The sequence below is a fragment of the Lepus europaeus genome, chromosome 6 (assembly GCF_033115175.1).
Source record: "Lepus europaeus isolate LE1 chromosome 6, mLepTim1.pri, whole genome shotgun sequence".
NCBI classification, from domain to species: domain Eukaryota; kingdom Metazoa; phylum Chordata; class Mammalia; order Lagomorpha; family Leporidae; genus Lepus; species Lepus europaeus.
This window is the reverse complement of record NC_084832.1, coordinates 61,380,306-61,402,974: the sequence shown is the minus strand read 5'-3', so window position 1 is coordinate 61,402,974 and position 22,669 is coordinate 61,380,306. Positions and strand designations below refer to the sequence as shown.

At 43.7% G+C, this 22,669-nt stretch overlaps 1 protein-coding gene and 1 non-coding gene across 2 annotated transcripts in view; one reads left to right on the top strand and one right to left on the bottom strand.

Moving 5' to 3' along the window:
- SUCLA2 (succinate-CoA ligase ADP-forming subunit beta) overlaps positions 1-5,003 on the top strand; it is a 64,349-nt gene extending 59,346 nt beyond the window's left edge. The window contains exon 11 of the mRNA XM_062194182.1: positions 4,252-5,003. Within this exon, the coding sequence (XP_062050166.1) occupies positions 4,252-4,326 (75 nt within the window). The 3' untranslated portion in view covers positions 4,327-5,003. The remainder of the gene's footprint in view (positions 1-4,251) is intronic.
- Positions 1,681-1,787, bottom strand: LOC133762619 (U6 spliceosomal RNA). The gene has a single exon (XR_009866293.1). It is a non-coding gene; the product is annotated as a U6 spliceosomal RNA (small nuclear RNA).
- Positions 5,004-22,669: the final 17,666 nt, after the last annotated feature.

Sequence of the window (22,669 nt, the reverse complement as noted above, 5' to 3'; positions counted from 1 at the left end):
CATGCTTTGGTTCACTCCAAATGTCTTTAACAGCTGAGGGTGGGCCACACCAAATCCAGGAGCCAGGAACTCACTCTGGGTCTCCCACTTGAGTGGCAGAAACCCAAGTATCTGGACCCTCACCTGCTGCCTTCTGGGGTGTGCATTATCAGGATACTGGAGTGGGAAGTGGGACTTGAATACAGGCCCTGTGATGGTGAATGTGGGCGTCTTCAGCACTGTGCCAAATGCCCACTCCTAGCATGCTTATTTGACCTCATGGAGTTAAACATATTCAGAGTGGTTCAGTCCATGTTAGTTACTGTTACTGATTCAGATGGTTCCATCTTTGGTCAGGGGGAACCTCTTCAAGTTGATTATCAAGTCTTTCTGACATGCCTTCTGGCTTACTTTCTGCTATGATGAAATTTTTCAGGATCACCTTTACAGTCTTGGCTAAGATCAAGGATGAGTCAGTCTTTATTTAGAGACCATAATGCAGGCTTTTTGGGTACCCATGCTTACTGGGTTGGTTATTGTTTCTGTGCTTTTTATGTGGCAACTCCAGGAAAATGCCTATGTTTTTAAAGAGATAAATATGTGAGTATATGCCAAAATTTCTAGTGCAAATCCAGGAATACAAATTGTTTCTTATCTGACATCTGTTTCTTCTTTCTCCCACAATGTCATAGTTGTTCATTTGCTTTGCTCCTCAGTACAGAAATGACAGTTTTAAAAGATTTACTTATTTGAAAGAGTTAGAGAGGGAGTGACAGAGAGATCGTCCATTTGCTGGTTCACTCTCCATATGGCCACAATGGCTGGGGCTGGGCCAGACCAAAGCCAGGAGCCTGGAGTTCATCTGGGTCTCCTCTGTGGGTGGCAGGGGCCCAGATACTTGGGCCATTTTCACTGCTTTTCCCAGGCCATCAGCAGGGAGCTGGATCAGAAGTGGAAACAGCTGAGATACAAACTGGTGTCTAAATGGGATGCCAGCATTTCAGGTAATGGCTTTACCACCATGCCACAACGCTGGCCCTGAAATGACTGTTTTGAAATAAGAATATTGACTACATGATTACAGAAATTAGTTTCAGAATTATATCTGCAATCTTTTAGAATATTTTCCACAACTGGATTTAAAAAATCATGTGAAGTAGTTCATGGAATGTTTTGCCTCAGCATGATACAGTTTCATTTTTTAAAAGAGGTTTCTTTCCCCCACCTGCCCCTGAAAACTTTTTGTTTTATATTATATATTTACATGGTTCCAAAGTCAAAACTATAAAACAGAGTATATTCAAAGAACTAGCTTTTGTATTCATTCCTCTTCCCTACAGGAAACCACGTTTTAAAAAGCTTCTGGTGTATCCTATTTTTAAAGAAACATAATCACATTGAATGCATATATGTAGTATATGTGTGTCCCTCCTGTCTCCTACTTTAGATGAGTAGTAGCATATTGTACTTTATTTTGTTTCTTATGTATCTCACTCTCTTGTAGATACAGAGAAGTTTCTAGGTAGTAACTTTTTTTTATTTAGTAAATATAAATTTCCAAAGTACAGTTTATGGATTACAGTGGCTCCCCCCTCCCCATAATTTCCTCCCACTTGCACCCCTCCCATCTCCTGCTCCCTCTCCCATACTGTTCACATCAAGATTCATTTTCAATTATCTTTATATACAGAAGATTGATTTAAAAATATGGAACGCTGTGCGAATTTGCGTGTCATCCTTGCGCAGGGGCCATGCTAATCTTCTCTGTATCGTTCCAATTTTAGTATATGTGCTGCCGAAGTGAGCACGGTAGTAACTCTTGATTGTCTCTCATCTGTGTTTGCAAACATTTCATAGAATACTCTTTGAGGCTTTTATATTTTAATGATAGACTTTTTTTAAAGAAAAATTTACTTACTTATTTGAAAGACAGAGTTACAGAGAGAGAGGGAGAGAAAAAGAGAGATCTTCCGTCTGTGGATTCACTCCCCAAATGGCCACAATGGCCAGGGCTGGGCTAGGCCAAAGCCAGGAGCCAGGAGCTGCTTCCAGGTCTCCTACTTGGGTGCAGGGGCCCAAGCGCTTGGACCATCATCTGTTGCTTTCTTAGAATAACCTTAGCAAGAACTGGATCTGAAGTGAAGCAGCTGGTACCTGAACCAGTGTCCATAGAGGATGCTGGTGTTGAAGGTGGCAGCTTAACCTGCTATACCACAATACTGGCCCCTATAAAATAGACTCTTGAGATTTTCTTAGTTAATGTGATGTCACTTTGCAAGAATAATAAAATATCTATGTTTTTCTTTGGGAAATTTTCTAGTAGGAAACAAAATTTAAATAGTTTGGAGACAGGAATTTATACTTAACACAAAGGTAAAAATTAAAAGTTTTGAGAAAGGGAATGGTAGGGAGAAAATATTTCAGAAAGCCTGCTTTTACTTTGAGATGTAGGGTAAATTGGAGAGGGGTGGGAATGTGGGTAGATAAGGTAGGGCAAGGTAATGAATAAATAGATAATAAATATTTTATTTCTTTTTTTTTTTTTTTAATTTTTTGACAGGCAGAGTGGATAGTGAGAGAGAGAGAGACAGAGAAAGGTCTTCCTGTTGCCGTTGGTTCACCCTCCAATGGCCGCCGCGGCTGGCGCTGCGACCTGCGCATCGCGCTAATCCGATGGCAGGAGCCAGGTGCTTCTCCTGGTCTCCCATGGGGTGCAGGGCCCAAGGACTTGGGCCATCCTCCACTGCACTCCCTGGCCACAGCAGAGAGCTGGCCTGGAAGAGGGGCAACCGGGACAGGATCGGTGCCCCGACCGGGACTAGAACCCGGTGTGCCGGCGCCGCAAGGCGGAGGATTAGCCTAGTGAGCCGCGGCGCCGGCCGATAATAAATCTTTTCCAAAAATATGCATATTGGGCTGGCACTGTGGTACAGAGGATAAAAACCATGACCTGCAGTGCTGGCATCCCATATGAGTGCTGGTTCTAATCCTGGCTGCTCCACTTCTGATCCAGTTCCCTGCTAATGCACCTGGCAAAGCAGTGGGAGATGACCGAAGTCCCTGGAGCCCTGCACCCATGTGGGAAACCCAAAGAAGCTTCTGAGTCTGGCTTCCAGTTGGCCCAGCTCCGGTCATTGTGGCCATTTGGGGAGTGAACCAACAGATGGAAGATCTCTCTCTTTCTATAACTCTGCCTTTCAAATAAATAAATAAATCTTAAAAATGTGCATATTTACAATGAAGCCTTGAATTAAGAAAAATTTGGTGGCCATGGATAGGCAGAAGAATTAGTAGGACCTTGCTCAAATAGAACACAAGAGATAAAAGTGAATAGTTGATTTAAGTTGTGACTACAGTGCTTTTTACAGACTGGCAGATTGTGGAAGTCATGGTAGTGTTATATGTGACAACAACAATGATGATATTAGCAATTGCTGCTTATTTGTTGTTGTTAGAGTGCTGAACTGTTTTCTTTAAGGATATCTCATTTAATATGAGTTTGGTAATAGTATTTCTGTGTTTACAGAGGAGGAAATGGGCTAGATAAGTTAACTTACTCACAGTTGTATAGCATAAGCATCAGAGTGGGAATTTGAATGTGAGATGCCTGACTTCCAGGGCTTTTCCTAGCAACCATGTTGGGAAAAGAGAAGCTGAACTTGTTTTTTGGGTTTAGACATGTCTGCTTTGTATTATATGCATTATATGGTAACAGGTGGATATTCTTAGATTGTAGAGGGCTTTGGAATTCACACTGGCAATTTTGATCTTACTGTCAGAAAGTAAAATATTATCTTCTAAACTCAGACTCCTATGCCTATATTTATTATAAGTTAAGATTGTACCCTTTTTTCAAAGTAAACTTTGATTTAGATACACTTTGAATTGTGAGATAGCCAATAAAGACACAATTTCTGTCATTAAGATGAGCAAAATTATGTGATGAAAATTAGGTTGTATATATGTACACATTTATATATCTTAAAAAGTGTTTAGTTGAAGTGTGGGGTTATGAAGAGTGTAAGACTTCACCATCCTTTGGGATTGTCAATTGCTTGAAAGGATTTATAACAATGTCAGAGGAGCCCAGATGCTTTAAATTGGAAAGACTATAATTTTACATTCTCCTTTAGTTCTGAATTTACTTTTTTGTGAAAATTAACATAAATAATACTTTATTATTTATATATAAATTATATATATTATATATAATTATCATGTTTGTATATTAATTATTTATACATATATAAATGCTTTGTTATTTCCTTTCAGGTTGTAAAGCTGTCTGAAATAGTGACTTTAGCCAAGCAAGCCCATGTGGATGTCAAATTTCAGTTACCAATTTGATCTGGGAACCCAGTGAAATGGCTGAAGGTCTTAAATGTGTTACAGTTGTTAAGAATACTGTGTTCTGTGTTATTGTTCTTTTTAATGTGTGGAGATTGTAATTACCATCTAGCCACACGAACTTTTAAAAATATTTGGTCTGCATTCTGTTCCCAATGGACTGTTTGTACAAAGAATGTTTAATGCAGGTTTCTGGTTTCTTTTCTTGCAGCTGTCCTTTTTTGCTTCTACAGAATGTCACTTGCAATATGCCTGTTTATTATTGTTGTATACAAAATTCTTCATGGATAAAATTCCTATAAATATAATATTAAGATAAAGCTTTATTCTTTAGGGTTAAAATATATCTCATTAGTGAAGCAGTGTATTAAAACAATGTTTTTTATAAGATGTGTTTATCTTTAGCATAAAATAAGTAATAAATGTATCAATCACTATTTATAAACAGAGCTTTCAAACACTCCTCAGAATGTTATTTTAAGTATTTCAGTGAAGTAACATGTTAATTTTTGAACATTGTTTTAATCATTATAAAACATGGATAACTGCAAGTCTTCATGATTCTGTGGTATTAAGAAACACTTGTAGGTTTGTATTACATAAGGCACATTTACTAAGGAGATAATAGACAAAATTAAGAATGTCAAGTTAATAAAAATCTCCCAATGTGATTTGGATTTATGGTTTTCTTTTAGTTTTTATTTATTTTGTTTTTGAAGTAGAAGGTGATATGTTCATTGTTGTAGTAAAGAGGTTTAAGGAATCAATTTATAGGTCATACACTTGGATATATACAACAGTAGATATTTTGAAGCTACATGGGTTATTTACTTTGAAATTCTGCTTATGTGTGTCCATCTGGTACATCCTCTAAAGAAAACACATTGTCCTTATATGTATATATGTTTACATATGAAGGTACTCCAAAAAGTTTGCTTAGTATTTCAAAGAGAACATAATAGAGACTATTGATAGTACATACAGATTATCCCCAAACTTAGTGGTTTTTCAGGCAACATTTATTATCTTCTAGTTTGTGCGGGTCAGAAATTTGGGAATAGCTTATACGGGGATATTTCTGGTGCTGCCATCATTGGCTCTCACACAAGGCTGATGGCCAGAGTCCTCAGTTTCTCATCATGTGGATCTATCCATATGGCTTGCTAAGATGTCCCTGTGACATGGCAGCTGGCTTCACCTGAGCGTGTGATCCAAGAGAACGAGGAGAAAGCCATGGTGCCCTTTGTTCTGATCTCATTGTCACTTCTGCCACGCTTTATTTTTAAATATTTATTTATTTATTTGGAAGAGTTACACAGAGAGAGGAGAAGCAGAGAGAGAGAGAGGTCTTCTATCTGCTGGTGCACTCTCCAATTAGCTGCAACCACTGGAGCTGTGCCGATCCGAAGCCAGGAGGCAGGAGCGTCTTCCAGGTCTCCCACACAAAACAAGGGGCCCAAGGACTTGGGCCATCCTTTGCCGCTTTCCCAGGCCACAGCAGAGAGCTGGATCAGAAGTGGAGCAGCTGGGACTTGAACTGGCGTCCATATCGGATGCTGGCACTGCAGGTGGCGGCCTCACCCTCTACGCCACAGCTCCAGCTCCCACACTTTTTTAAAAACGAGTGTTTTAAGTCTACAGAAGGAGGGAAATCAAGTCACACTTCTTGAAGGGGAAAGTGTTGAAGAATTTATTAACATATTTAAAACTATCACAACCTGGAACCAGAATTGTGGCATAGTGGGTTGGGCTGCCACTTGAAATGCCATATGGCCTATTTGAGTCCCCCCTGCTCCACTTCGCATCTAGCTGTTTGCTAGTGAGTCTGGGAAAGCAGCAGAAGATGGCTCAAGTATTCAGGCCCCTGCAACCCCCGTGGGAGATGTGAATGAAACTCCTGATTCCTAGCTTCAGCCTGGCCCTGGCCATTGAGACCATCTGGGGAGTGAATCAGCAGATGGAAGATATTTCTCTGTATAACTCTGCCTTTCAAATAAAAAATTAAAAAAAGCAAAAACTATCACAACTCATGTTGGGAGGCTGAGAGAAAACAGTTTATCCTGAGTCAACTCGGAGATTAGTAATTGCTAGGACTGGGGTAGTAACCTGGATCTTGGACTTTGAAAGACTGCTCATGCTTGCACTGCTGAGAGGAGTGCACCTTGGCTTCAAACCTTGTGTGTGACATGGTCTCAGGAAGACTTAACATTGTAAGAAAGATCTTCAGAAAGTTCGTGGAAAACATGCTTGTCTGTCATCCAACCTCATTCCCTACACACACATAACACTTCTGAATATTCTTTATGCAGGTCTAATATTTCCTCCCCTGCCTGCTTTATATGTGGGGGTGGGCGGGAGGAACCTGCTTTAACATTGAGATTCTCTGATTCACAGGTAGTTGAGTAGATCCATGTATACTACTACAGTTTCTGCAGACTGTAACCAGTTCTGACTCCTATAGGAATGTTACTGTCACAAAGCCTAGGATACTAAGTCTGCTTGATACTGGTACTTTTAGCAGATAGGTGTGTTAAGGGGAAAACAAAAAAGAAGAAACCAGCCTCACAACTTCAGCAAGAGTAAGCTATTAATATTTTGGTGAGTTTTTTCCATCTTGCAAAGAATTCTATTAAGGGACATTTTCAAATCATGAGTGTGAGTGCTAGTGAGGCGGGTGTAAGGGCTGTAATCAGGCTCATGCTCTCTTGGTCATGTTGAAATGTAAAGGGATAAGAGTCCTGCGGTAAAATCAATTTTCAGATTTCCGTAATTTAATGTGTAGTGGTAGAAAACAAATTTATAGCTTTGAAGTATAAAATGAGAGAAGGCAGAAGGTTGGCAAACCAATTTTTGCTTAAGTTTAAAACTTGATTTAAAAGCAGGTGAAAGTGATAGAGGCAGGCAGAGAGGATAAATTGATTAGGTTTGTGAGCTGGAAGATCATGCCTTCACCACGCCCTGTGTGATCTTATTCCCCCTACCTGACCCCACCTGTATGCCCACCTACCAATCAGATTACAGAACCACTCCCCTTTGGAAGTGGATAAAAGGCCTGGAACGTCCCAAAGTTGCTCTCTTTGCCTTCGCTTCTCTGCTCCTGCTAAGCTGCTGTGGCTGCTCATAACCAAAGGCTCGGTGCACGTGGGTCTTGGCCTGCTCTCTGCTCGGTATGGACCCCAGCTTAATTTCCAGACTTTTCTTTCTCCCTTAGATTAAAGCCCTCACTCTCCATGCGTTTCTCTCACTAAATAAAAAGCTTAAAAACTTACCATTGCTGCTTGGTTTATTTGAGCCAGTATTCAGAATTCTTATCGGAATTGTGGCAAGAACCTGCACAGCTTATTAATTTCACAAATATTAATAAGCAAAACAGTTTCAAAAGTGAAGGGATAGGCCGGTGCCGTGGCTCAACAGGCTAATCCTCCGCCTTGCAGCGCCGGCACACCAGGTTCTAGTCCCGGTTGGGGCACCGGATTCTGTCCCGGTTGCCCCTCTTCCAGGCCAGCTCTCTGCTGTGGCCAGGGAGTGCAGTGGAGGATGGCCCAAGTCCTTGGGCCCTGCACCCCATGGGAGACCAGGAGAAGCACCTGGCTCCTGCCATCGGATCAGTGCGGTTCACTGGCTGCAGCGCGCCAGCCGCGGCGGCCATTGGAGGGTGAACCAACGGCAAAGGAAGACCTTTCTCTCTGTCTCTCTCTCTCACTGTCCACTCTGCCTGTCTTAAAAAAAAAAAAAGTGAAGGGATAAAGCAGTAATGTTGATTGAAAAATTGGGAGTCCAGAGTGCAGGCCTCAAGTGGGGGAGAAAGAGCAATGAGTGTGTCTGCTCTCTCTCTACAGATAAGCACAAGACAGGAGCAGAGGCATCAGCTCTACTTGCCTCCCCCAGCCTTTTCCCTTTCTGACCCACTCTGTTCCTGAACAGTTTCCACCTTTAAAATCAACTCATTTTTTGCATCGTTACCCCCCCCCCAAAAAAAAAAAAAAGAGGAGGCTGTCTAATAAGGCAGAAGAAACTGGATAATAAAGCGGTGTGTCTGGGGCACCAGGATTGGACCCCAGAGTGTTCTCAGGGTTAAAGTCGTGGCCCCTTTGTTCTTTTTCACCTGGCCTGTTCAACTTCCTCTTCCATGCTAAAGCAATTTCAGGGCCTTTGTTTTTCACAGTTGCCTCCCAAGGAGAAAGACCCTGGTCGGCTTTTTGTTCTTTGACTTTCCTTCTGATTTGCATTTCTCCACTCCTGTGTATACATTCTTTTTCTGTCTCTTGCCTTCCTTTCTCTGGTAGTGGCGAGGAAGGCCACCCCCACCTGTGTGTTGTCCCTTCTGACTGGCTGTGCAGTAAGCAGGAAACATTTATTCAGTACGCAATCGGTGAGACCACAGGGAAAACGGAGTGGCTGAACTTCCCAGCGCCCAGTAGTCAGTCTGCTGCCTATAGGGGTTTGATTTACATTGTGTCACCTCCGCTGCCTCTCATTCCATCAAAAGCTTTCGGCTTTTGCCTTCAGATTCCCTATACAAAGAAGCATGGACTCCTGGACTCCTGGACTTACCCTATCTGGTAGGCAGCGTAAGGGCCGCCTCAAATATTTATTCCTGCCTGTGTTTATGTTACCTTATGTAGGGTCCTTGTAGCATAGGGAGATTATTGTGGGTTTCCCTTTAGGCCCAATCTAATCACATGAGGTCTTAAAAGCAGAGAACGTTCATCTGGAGTCATGACAGAGTTTGCAGAAGGGGGCATGAGATTCCAAGCACAAGAAGAATTCAAGGCCCCATTACTGTCTGAAATACTGGGGAATGGGGACTAGGGGAGACTCATGCACAAGGGCCAGAGAGACCATTATCTGAGCATGGCTGTCAGCTCACAAGAGCAAGGAAATGGAGATCTTGGTGTAAACACAAGGATTTTGCTAACAATTTCAGGACGTTTGGAGCAGATCTTTCTGGGACCCTCCTGATGAAAGCGCAGCCAGCTGACAACTTGGTGTTGATTTTACGATTAAGCACACAAAGCAGCCAAGCCTATCTGGAGTTCTTTCCTACAGGACTGTGAGACAATAAATTTGTGTTAAGCTGCAAAATTGCTGATAATTTGTTATGGTAGCAATAAGAAACTTAGTATGTTACCATATCCATATTACTGTAGATAAATATGCCAGCTGTTGGCAGATTATCTTTTTGAAAAATTAAGAGCATCTTTTAAAAATTGGAAATTTAAAAATTTCTAATCTGTCACTGATTCTTTCTTTCTCTTTTTAAAATACTCATTCATTTATTTGAGAAGCCAAGCAACCGAGAGGGAGAACCAGATCTTCTAGCAGCTGGTTCACTCCCTAACTAGCTGCAACAGCCAGGGTCAAAGCCAAGAGTTAAGAACTTAAAAAAAAAAAATTTATTTATTTGAAAGGTACAGTTAGGGAGACACAGAGATCTTCCATCCACTGGTTCACCCCCAAGATGGCCATAGTGGCTGGAGCTGGGCCAGTCCAAAGCAAGGAGCTTCTTCCTGGTCTCCCACAGGGGTGCAGGGGCCCAAGCACTTGGGCCGTCCTCTGCCGCTTTTCCAAGCACATCATCACGGAGCTGGATCAAAGTGGAGCAGCTAGGACTCCCAACTGGCACCTGTCTGGGATGCCAGCATTGCAGGTAGCAGGTTAACCTGTTAAGCCACAATGCTGACCCCAAGAACCAGGAACTTCTTCCAGGTCTTCCACATGGGTGCAGGGGCCCAAGCATTTGGGCCATCCTCTGCTGCCTTTCCAGGCATGTTAACTGGAAGCTGGATCAAAAGCAGAGCAGCCAGGACTTGAAGAGGAGCTCTGTTTTGGGGATACGGGTACTGCAAGCAGCACCTTGAACTGCACCACAATGCTGGCCCTCACAAACTGATTTTTTAATAAAATACAATAAAAACAATTACTAGAAAAAGGAAATTTGAAAAGGCATACCCAAGGATAAGCCCCAATTCTTCTATTTGTTTTGGTTGAATAGCATAAAATTTCCTTTCAAATTGATGTAAAATTTTCTAAATACTTACCCTTAAATATCCCTGTATCTCTTGGAGCTGTTTGTGGATGGGCATCAGTCTGCAGATCCCATTCTGAGTAGCACTGAAGAAAGCACACTGGATTCGTGAGGCTGCCAACATACAAACTGGAAGTAGGCTGTGAACAAAGAGGCGAGGCTCAGCATCGAATGGTTTGTAGTCAACATATTGGTACTGTTTTGTAAATCCATGAAGCAATTGCCATTAATCAGAAAAGCCATATGACATGTGTGCCCCAGAGTGTAGTCAACACTAACGCAGTAACACGGAAATCAGTAATAGGCTTAGCAAGTTGGAGGATGCATTGAAAGGGCTGAGCTTCCTGGGCTGGTTTGTTGCTGATTAAACGGTAACATCTGTTAATGTCTTTGGTAGGAGTTGGCTGACCACCAGTGGAGGTGCTGTAGTTGCAATTGAGGTTGGCAGTTCCAGAGTGGCAGGATGAGCAGGTAGCAAGAAGGAATCGAGAAAAGCTGGACTCCTTCATGCTTGTTCCTGTGATTAGTACCCAAAGCAGGAAAGCATCTTTTTAAAATTCTGGTTTTGATATATATGTTTGATGAAATGAGCATGATTTTAAGCAAACAGACTGTTGCTTAGTAGAAATGGTACATATTATGAAAATAAGAAAAAAATCCTCATACTGGAAGGATACAAAATGGTACAAAAAGAAGTGCAAATCACCTCAGTGCCAGCACCCAGAGATAGCTCCTGTCAGCTCTACTGTCAGTACACATGCTTCTGGTCTTCCATACCCACAAGCATGTGGACACACATATATGAATGTGCTCCTGTGTCAATAGGGTCACGCGACATAATGTTCTGTAGTCTGCTTTTCTGCAGGAAAAGATATCTTTCCCTGGTGTCAGATTCTGGCCTATGTGATTTTTAATAACTGCTCATGCAAGAGCATGTACCATATTTTACTTAACCCAGTCTTGTATCTGTTGGCATTTGGTTTCTGCATTTTAAGAGTTGAAGGCACTGGTGCCTATGGTTTTCAGCATGGGGATCATTTTTTTCCATAGGATGAAAACCTATAAGTGGAATTGCTGTATAAGAGCATAGCTGTATTTGGGGTTGACATTTTGGCACAGTGGGTTAAACAACTGCCTGCAATGCTGGCATCTCACGTCAGACCACATGTGAGTGCTGGCCACTCTGCTTCCTCTCCAGCTTCTTGGTAATGCATCTGGGAAGGCAGCTGATGATGACCCAAGTACTTGGGGCCCTGCCACCATGTGGAAGACCAGGACCAAGTTACCATCATCTCCTGGCTTTGGCCAGGCCAGGCTCAGCCATTTGGGGAGTGAACCAGCAATGAAAGATCTCTCTCTGTCCCACTTTGTTGCTGTCCCTTTCAAATAAGTAAATAAATTAACTTTTTTTTTTTTTTTTAAAAGCATAGCTGTACTAGAACATCATGGCAGTTGCGGAACTATCTGTAATTCTTACTCTGCCATTCCCAGTGCATACCACTACTTCACCTTCGCAGCACTACATTGCCTGTTCCAGTGGGTGAAAGCTATGACATTACTGCTTAATGTTTATTAAGTTTTCTTTTGTTTTCCGGGCATTTGTGGAAGATAGCTTATGAGACTTATGCATGTTTTTTGACTTTTTCTGTTGATTCTTCATTCTTACTGAGAACTTTTTTTTAGAAAGCTTTTATTTAATGAATACTAATTTCATAGGTACAACTTTTAGGAATATAGTGGTCTTCTCCCCATTCCCGCCCTCCCACCTCCACTCCCATCCCATCTCCTACTCTCTCTCCCATTCCATTCTTCATTAAGGTACTAAGAACTTTTTTCATATTTGAGATAGCATTAGTCAAACATTAGTTTGGTGATTTACCACTTTTTTTAAAAAAGAGTTTTATTTATTTATTTGAAAGAGTTACACAGAGAGAAGAGAGACAGAGAGAAAGAGAGAGAAAGGTCTTCTATCCGCTGGTTCACTCCCCAGTTGGCCGCAATGATCAGAACTACGCCAATCCGAAGCCAGGAGCCAGGAGCTTCTTCTGGGTCTCCCACGAAGGTGAAGGGCCCAAGGACTTGGGCCATCTTCTACTGCTTTCCCAGGCCACAGCAGGAGCTGGATCGTAAGTGGAGCAGCTGGGCCTCGAACTGGCGCCCATATGGGATGCCGGCGTCCCAGGCCAGGGCGTTAATCCACTGCGCCACAGCATTGGCCTGATTTACCACTTTTACCAGTTTGTGTCTGGAGTGCTATGACCCTTGAAGTGAGCCAGTGTTGAGCGGGATCTTTTTAAGTAATGCATTTTCCTTTCTCTGGGAGGGATGCTGAAAAGGAACAGCCAAATGAACAGTTTGAATCAATTTGGTCACGGCGGTTTTTTTTTTTTTTTCCAAATCATGTCTGCCAACTGGGACGCAGGCATCTCAAGTAGGCATCTTTTTTATTTATTTATTTATTTTTATTTGACAGAGTTAGAGAGAGAGACAGAGAGAAAGGTCTTCCTTCTGTTGGTTCACTCCCCAAATGGCCGCTACGGCCGGCGCACTGCGCCGATCCGAAGCTAGGAGCCAGGCTCTTCTCCCTGGTCTTCCATGCAGGTGCAGGGGCCCAAGCACTTGGGCCATCCTCCACTGCCCTCCCGGGCCACAGCAGAGAGCTGGACTGGAAGAGGAGCAACCGGGACTAGAACCTGGCGCTCATATTGGATGCCAGCACCGCAGGTGGAGGATTAACCAAGTGAGCCACGGTGCCGGCCCACGGCATTCTTAAAAATTGTGATTCAGTGCAGTTGGTCTGAGCTGTTTTATTATGAGCCAACTGAAGCATTTTTAAAATTAACACACAATATTGACGCATGCAGTGTGGCCCTCTAATCCATATGCGACTATATAGTATACTGATCAAACGAGGGGAATCAGCTTCTCCGCCTCCCTTCACCTCCCCGTGTTTGGAGGCTTTGGATTCCTCTCTCATCACCATGGAACAAAACAAAAAGCCTTGGACTGCATGTACACTGGCTGCGGGTTCCCTGAGTTAGTCTAAAGCACTGGGCCTCTGCGGACCCTTGTGGAGACCATTCGCTCACAGGGAGCTAAGTCTGACTGTCTCCCAGTGCTGCTGATGTTCAGAGCCTGTTATGGCTCCTTCCCTGCTGTCTAGGTTCTGCCCTTCGATGCCTGTTCTTATGTACTTGACTATACCCCAAGTCCAGTTGCTTCACTGAGCATTAATATCACAGTAGGCAAAGATTATTTTTGTGATAAAGGACTTGATCTTGATATTGTCACAGCAGTGCTAAGTAATTTAACTTCTGTTACTACCACCCAGCCTGCTTACTTGAGCAGTATCTGACAGCCAGCATTTGGGGCCCTTGTGAGTGAAATGCTATGTGAAACAAGTCCATTGTTTTAAAAATTTCCTTAGTAAGAAGGCTAATTGGATTATAGGCTGTTTCTGAGGTGAGTAAGTTCCATTTTAAAAAGCCAAAGCAGGGGCCAGCGCTGTGTCATAGTGGGTAAAGCCTCCGCCTGTGGTGCCTGCCTTCCATATGGGTGTTGGTTCAGATCCTGGCTGCTCCTCTTCTGATCCAGCTCTCTGCTATGGCCTGGGAAAGCAGTAGAAGATGGCCCAAATGCTTGGGCCCCTGCGCCCACGTGGGAGACCCAGAAGAAGCTCCTGGTTCCTGGCTTCGGATCAACCCATTTCCACCTGTTGCAGCCATTTGGGGGAGTGAACCAGTAGATGGAAGATCTCTCTCTCTCCTCTCTCTCTCCTGGCTCTGTCTCTCTGTAACTCTGCCTTTCAAATAAATAAATCAATCTTAAAAAAAGCTAAAACAAAACCAAAGGATCCACTATTTCTCAATCCAGTGCCATCAGTTATCTCATACCTTAGAGAGAAATCAGTTACCTAAGTCAATAATCCTGTGAGGTCAGTGGCAATTAAATATGGGTCAGGAAATGGTAAACACAGTGCAGGCCAGAGCCCGTGTGTGATGTTAGCAGTGTTTGCCTCAGCTGATCAGGTGTGCTGTACTCACCTGCTTTTTAAAAATGTGTGTGGCAGGGACAAAAAGTTCCCACCCATGCCCTCTTTTGGCTGTTATTTTTATTTCCTTTCACGGGAGATCTGACCTCAGGATACATAACAAGTCTTTTGAATTCCCGTTAAGCACAGAGCATCTTTGGGTGGAAAGAAGTCTCCATAACGCTGGTGGGAAAGGTCCAGAAAGACAAAATTGGAGCCACCAAATAGTAGACTGTCTTTAATGAAAGCTGCCTAAATTCATGTTCATAGTTTGACTTGATTTCTTTGCTCTGTTCAGCCTGCCTGCCAGTGTAAGTGCCTGTAAAAAGAAGAACACAGTTAACATTGCCCAGACTGCTTCATTAGTCTGCAGCCTCTGGGCTCATTGTGAAATCTGAAGATGAGCCAGCATAGGCCGGTAAATGTTTCCTGCAAAGAACTGGAAGCTGAGTCTTCCCCGGACTTTCGTGAACACTTTTGACCTCAATTTCTATGAAATATGCTGTTATTGCTTTTTTATTTTTTAATTTTTTATTTCATAAATGTGAATTTACAAAGTGCAACTTTTGTATTGGTGTGGCTGCCCCCCCAACCTCCCTCCCTCCCGTGGCCCTCCCCTCTCCCTCTCCCATCCCGCCCTTTATCGAGTTTCATTTTCAATTACCTTCATCTACTGAAGATCAACTTAGTATATACTAAGCAAGGATTTCAACAGGCTGCCCTCACACAACCGCACAAGGTATAGGGTATTGTTCGACTAGTAGTGTTGTTTTTAAGTTTCATAGTAAAACACATTAAGGACAGAGATCCTACGTGGGGAGCATGTACCCAGTGACTCCCATTGTTGATTTAACAATTGGCACTCTTATTTATGACATCAGCAATCACCCGAGACTCTTGCTATGAGCTGTCTAGGCTATGGAAGCCCCTTGAGTTCACCGACTCTGAACTTGTTTAGTCAAGGCCATATCACAGTGAAGGTTCCTTCCTCCCTTCAGAGAAAGGCGCCTCTCTCCTTGATGGCCTGTTTCTTCTGCTGGGGTCTTGTTCACCAGGATCTTTCATTTAGATTGTGTTTTGCCACCGTGTGATGGCTTTCCATGCCTGTGAGACTCTCATGGACCTTTTAGCCAGATCCGAATGCCCCAAGGGTTGATTCTGAGACAGGAGTGCTGTTTTGGGCGTTTGCCATTCTATGAGTCTGCTGTGTGTCCTGCTTCCCCCGCAGGATCATTCTCTCCCTTTTAATTCTATCCTTCATTATTTGCTTACACTGGTCTTATTTGTGAAATCTCTTCGACACATACCCTATCTTTTTGATCGGTTGTGTATTTATACTTATCACTTTGCCAAGTGCGCTGGCATTGGTACCTGAATATGCTGTTATTACAAGTGCATTCATCTTTATGCAGATGCAATTGCCTCATTTTTAATTGTTTATCAAATGGGAACACTTGATAAAAATTAACAGCTAAAAGGATTGCCAGGTGCTTTTATGAGAGATTCCATGATTCTAGAATTCTTTGAAGTGGATCTACTTCCAGGATTCACTCATTTCCTTTAACAACTATTAATTGAGCCTCTCCTATGTGCCACATAATGAACCAGGGAGACACTGGTCTACAGTGAGAAATAAGAGATACCATGCCTCCTCCCTAGAGCTTATAATACAATAGGGGAAGTAGACATTGAGCGGTTAAGTCCAAAGAAGCATGTGAATAAACATGCAACCATGAATTGTGAACAAAGATAAGAAAAGGCACATGATTTAGTAATGATCAGATATAAATTTCAGTTCAGTTCAATTTTTGAACATCTGCTTTGTACCAGGTACTGTGCTCAGTATTAGCGAAACAGGGATGAGTAGGAAAAGATTCTTGTTCTCAGATACACTTGAAACTATACCTGAAAAACACCCACTTCCTTCTCGTCAACTCTCATTTGATTTTTTGAGTTGGTGTGGGTAGGTTTGGCTATTTAACCTGCTGCTCATCCCACACTTAGCATTTAACAGTGATATAGGGCTTTCTGGTGTGCGTTTGTCTTAGGATGTAGAATCAGCCTGATGAATTTATGAATTTGGTGTGAAGAAAATAAATAAATGATTTTGGTCTTTGAGGTCAGAACTGAGCAGCTGAGCTGTTGAACTGACTCAGAGGCAGCAAAACTGAGAATTATTGTTGAACATTTATCCTAAGATTATAGACTTAAATTCAAAGTGATCATGATGTAGGCAGGGAGGTCGCAAGAGCAAGAGGAGCTGAGGTTGACAGTCCCGGCCTGCAGCAGCCCTGTATGGCCTGAAGCATAGCAACACACTCCACCGGAAGGCCACATGGTCCAGTACATGGCAATACAGCCCAGTGAGGCTAGATGGCCCAGCACATGGCAACATGACTCACAACTCATGGTGTGACAGCTCTGCCCAGCCTGTCTGGAAGCCCTGGCTGGCCCCCAGGACAGCCCAGTCTGCTCCATCCAAACCCTCTTTGCACACTGCCCAAACTACTCCCCTCCTTTTCCCAAGTACTGGAAACCACAAGTTCCATTATGCGGCAAACTTAGAACCAACTTGAAATCTCAAATTCGACTTCAGGCTGTGTCCCCTCCATGACCTTTATGTCATTAAAATGTCATCATAAAATGAGCATGGCTGACACTCTCACTGCCATAAAACATCTGGCACCATGATACTTCTGAGATTTCTAAGAAAGGGTAAGGGGATGGATGGCACTCACGCCCCCTGCCTCCAACTCCACCCATTTTGAATATTCAATTATTCCCCCATTCCAGACACCGCTACCTATGCCTCCAGATAGTATTAAAGATTGAAGCTATTCTCTCTCAAGCTTGCTGGTGCTTACTCCTTGAGTGTGATTTTCTTTCAATAAATATTGCTCCTCTGCCTACCATTATCTCTGTCTCTTCCTTCAGTTCCTCCTGGGATGGAGAGAAGTAACTGGACGAGACCTAACAGGGGGCCAGCACACAGCAATCACAAGGTATGCTCCTTTTCTTGTTCATCATATCTGGATATGTTCTGTGTGTGCAGCCTTACTATCGGCAAGGGTTACATCAAGAACTAAAACAGGAACACCTCTCTGTCCTCATGGAGCTTGCCTTATGATCCCAGTGAATATCGAAGCCTCTACTGATAGTTGGTCATTTCTCATTCCCTTACTGGGAGTCTGTCCATTTTCAAACAGCTCTAAATGTTGGACACATTTTATTATATTGATTCCAAACCTGTTCCCCTGTAGCTCTCACTGGCTAGTCTGACTGAAGTTCTGTCTTCGAACCTCTCTGGAAATAGCTCATCTCTTGCAGTAGTCAGCTTTTTGTTACTACAACAAAATACCTGGCTACTTGTGAGTGAAAGGGGTTTATTTTGGTTCATGGTTCTGGAGGTTCACAATCCGAGGTGGGGGGACCATTGGTTGGTTTGGTCTCTGGTGAGAGTGGCCAGTGGTACTGGTGAGTGGGTGGAAGAAGGATCACAAGGTAAGCCAGCGAGCAAAGAGAGCAGCGAGGCCGGACTCAGCCATTTATAACCAACCTTCTGGGGAGAACCGCTTCACCAAGGCTTGCCTCCAATGGCCCAAGGACCTCCCACCAGGCCACACCTCCTTAATGCCATAATAAATTAGGTTCCCACTCCTTTAGTACCATTAACTTAGGATTTTGGGGTTTAAAGTCCTACATGAGTTTGGAAGCCAAATCATGTTTGAACCAGAGCATGCAGTCTTTCAACTATTTGAAAAATACTCAGGTTTCTTTAAATACTATTTTATCACATGACACACATTTGATAGGAAATATGTGTAGATACTTGAGTACATGGATATAATTTAATACCAAAAAGCAAATGCACCCTGATTTTGCTTTTTGTGTGTATTTGTCCTTTGGCTCTCATAATTCCTGAAATACAAATATATTAACCATCTCTCTACCCATGGTTTAAATGAAAACTTGCCCTTCCACGTGTTCAGTTATTTTGTGCTAGGGCAATCCTGTGTGGCAGGTATCTCACCGGATGAGGACACTGAGATGCAAAGGTTAAGTGAGTTAACCAAGGTCTCCGAGTGCTTCTGCCTTCAAATTCCATGTTTTTCATGCAACACTACTGCACAGCATACCGCACTGTATTACTCTATACGTTGCTGGTTTTACAGTGGAAGTGATGTTAACTTTTAGAATATTCTACCAGTTGTTAGCAGCTGCTGGAAGAATGCTGAGCTCCAGCTAGGGAGGCTCCCCTGCTAAATGTTAGGAGAGCAGTTATGTTAGAGCCATCCCTGGGAGCATCTACCATGCCTTTCCACTCTGTGCTGTGTTTCAGTTTTTCCTCTTCCCCTCTTGCCTCTGTTTGCTTACCTTTCCTCTCTGTTCTCTGTTTTCCTTTATGTCATTTTCTGGTGCTTATACATAGACTTGAATCACATGGGCCAGAGAGGTTGGTGACTTCAGAACTAAAGCACTGGGGGCCGGTGCTGTGGTGTAATGGGTTAAATGGCTGCCCGCAGTGCTGGCATCCCCTATGGGCACCTGTTTAAGTCCCAGCTGCTCCGCTTCTGATCCAGCTCTCTGCTATGGCCCGGGGAAAGCAGTGGAAGATAGCCCAAGTCCTTGGGCTCCCGCAATCACTTGGGAGACCAGGAAGAAGCTCCTGGCCCCTGGCTTTGGCCTGGCCCAGCCCTGGCAGTTGCAGCCATTTGTGAGGGTGAACCAGCAGATGGAAGATCTTGCTCTCTCTCATTCTCTATTTCCCCCTCTTTCTCTGTAAATCTGTCTTTCAATGAAATAAAATACATCTTCAAAAGAGAGAAACAAACAAAAGAGAACTAAAGCGTTTTCTGTCATTGGGAGTGGAAGCTAGGCTCCAAAAACCTCTGACTCCGCAGAGGAGGTAGAATTTGCTAAAGCCCCAAAGTGTATTTAGAGAGCATTGTTCCAACAATAAATTTTCACACCCCATTTTAGAAGGCCAGAAAAAAACACACAAAAGAAAATACACTACTTGGTTAATTAGAGCAAAGCTGGGGTGAGGACGAGTTCAGGACCCAAATGCCACATGGGGAGGGGGTGGTGCATTTATAATCCAGAAAAGCTGTTAGCACTGCACTGCGTAGGAGTAGGGAGAGCACCAGACCTTACCGGAAGGAACGTGCCACGGACTCACTAGAGGTGGCCGATTCACAGGAGTAGCTCACTCCTCGATTCATGAGGATAAGAAATCCCTTCTGTCTCTGGCCAAAAGGAACTCAAGTAGTTCACTGCTGCTGTAATCAACAAAGACTACGTGTCTGGGTGGTGAATAGCTATGGGAAATGTGATTTGTGCTTGAAGTGTGCTTCCATGTGTCTATAAACTGTCACCTTAGGGCAATACTCCTTACTAAGCGGCTTTATCCCTTCCTAGGCAAGACAGTACTGGCACCAGTAATTAGCCGCTTTTTCTCACATGGAAATCTCAGTCAACCTGAATGACAGCAGATATTTCCCTTTCTCACATCAAACCATGTATTCATTACTGCGTAAAGGGCGTTTCGCTGCTTCCTCCCGTGACCCCTAAGATCCAGCTGCGGGGCTTCTGCAGCAAGGGTTGTGCCTTTGAGAGCTGGAGTTGCCGCCTCCTCTCTACTGTGTTTTATAGATGAGCTTTATTTATACTCTCCATTTGACCAAAGGACTATCGGTACTTTCCCACAAAGACACACAAATCAGCTTGGCTGGACAAAGGGCCAGGGGGGAAAAGGGACTCCTTTTTAGACTGTAGTTTCCACAATGATATCAGATATTCAAGTCTTTTTTAATTATATATGTTTAAAATTTTTTATTTATTTGGGGTGGGGGAAGAAAGAGAAGCGAGAGTGATTGAGAGAGAAAGAGACAGAGCTCCCATCAATTGGTTCACTCCTCAGATGCCCACAAAATGGCAGTCAAACCTGGGAGCCAGGGACTCATTCCAAGTCTCCCATGGAGGTGGCAGGGACCCAATTACTTGAATCTCCCTGGGTGTGCATTAGAAGGAAGCTAGAAATGGGAGAAGAGCCAGGACTTGAAACCAGGGACTCCTGTGTGAGATGTGGGCACCTCACAAGTGGTGTCTTAGTTACTAGGTCAAATTCCGTCTGGATTTAACTCTGCATTGGGTTTACTCCTGAGGGTGTGGGACTCACTGTTAGCTGAACACTTTCTCTAGAATCTCACTCCCTGTGGCCCACGCAGCTGGCTGCAGAGTCGAGAACCTGTTTCCGATGCAGAGAGCACATCTTCCGGATATGCTGGGGCCTTGAAACAATAGTTCTTAGCCTCAGTAATAGATTAGAATCACCTGGGGAGCTTCTAAGATGTTTTGATGCCAGGACCCTTGACTAAATTAGATTCTTTGAGCATGAAGTCTTGGCATTGGCAATGTTAAGATCTCCAGGTGATTCTAATGTGCATTGAAGTTAACTTCACGGATCAGAGATGGAGCTGGGAATGGTCTGGCTTAACTTTATAGGCCTCCAAGGACACAAGAAATTTCCTGTGATACAAATAGTCAGAAGGTTCAACCCAGAAGGGAGTGGAGGAGACGGAGAGCTCGTGGAAAGTGAGAGAGCAGCGGTATTTGGGAGGGAGAATTGGAAAGAGAGGAGCCCCAAGGCTCTTCAGAGTGGCTGCAGAGCGCTGACCCTGTGCTCACTGAGCCTTTGTCTCAAGTGTGCTCCATTAGTTCCACTTCTTGAAATCCCTCAGGTCCGCACGTTATCTAAAAATTGAAATAGTTCCTATTTGGAGTGCTCCAAAGTGGCTTTTGCCAGTGTGTGGGGAGAGGGCAAAGATATTTCCCCAAATACACACTTGAGGGAGTTCCCATGTGCTTGCACTAACCGGGGGCTACTCTGAGGGCCATGGGTGTGGGGGCAAGCGGCAGCTCCTGCTTCTCTTCTGCGTCCTTCCACAGCACTCTCGATTCCCATCGGCAGAGAGTCCGCGGTCCCTGAGCTGCAGTCACCACAGTCGTGCTGACGTCCACACCACACATGTGGGGCCTTGTCAGGTACCCTGCATGGCAAGTACTTCTTGTCCTGTTACCCAGTGTTTGACCAGTTGTAGCTGACTACATGCAAGGAGAATTAGGAAAAAAAAAATAGAATGTTTTTTCACTTGAACCCCTTTGCAGGATTGTGTAAACCACATTGTCCAGAGGTGGATCCCAAGACCAACCTCTTTGACGCACATCCTCAGCCAAGCAAGGGCCTGGGCTGCCCGTCTCCTGTTGAAGTAGGCAGGCATACAGGTTAAGATCTATTAGGTTTGTGAGCTGGAAGACCAAACCTTTGCCACGCCCCTGAGTGACCTCATGCGCTGCCTGGCCACACCTGGGTGCCCACCAGCCAATCAGGTTAATTAACCACTCCCCTTTGGAAGTGGGTTAAAAGCCTGGGACACGATGTGTACGGCCCTTCTCTTCTTTGCCCTGGCCTCTAGCCAGGAGGGCACTTGCAGTAGCCCTGTGCCTCCAGGGCACGTGGCCTTCAGGCCACCCGCCCTAGGCTTCCTGGCCTAGATGCTCCTCCACGTGGCTGGTTCCTGGTACTCGGTATGAACCCAGATTTACCTCTCTCTCTCTTTGATAAAGCTCTCACTCTCCTACCCATCTTTCTCACTAAATAAAAGCTTAAAATGTACCATGCTGCCTCGTTTATTTATGCTGGTATTTAGAATTCTCTAAATATTAGGCAAGAACCCTCTCGGGCTTATTACTATTGAGGATTTATTAATAAGCACATGGTGATGTCGCATGGCACCCCAAATTCCAGTAACATAGTGGCACCGCAGATGGCACTTCTGGGGAACGTTAAAGGACCACATTTTGATATATATTTTAGGGGGCCATTTCCGATATCCCTGTCACAGGAGGAGGTTAACATCGGGGTGGGAGGTTGCTTTGCTCTGCTCTGCTGTCCTATTTATCTTATGCAGTCTTTGGTGCAGGATGTCAATTAACACGACAAAGGTAATTTTAGCTGACTTTATCTCTTCATGACTCATTATTTTTACTTGAGTGTAGGAAGTTGCTTTTCACATCAGGTCCAATTTGAAGGCCATTTTCTTCAGTTTACATCTGTAAAAGCCCTCTCATGACCTTTCTGCTTGCCAAGAAAAAAAGTTTCCTGAGTAACATCAGCAAATCCACTCTTATTACAATCAGTCCTGTTTAAGATCAGTGCTGGCCCACGGTAGCACTATTTAGGTAAGTGTGACTGCAAAAGAAAAACAGAAATGATGTGTAAGATT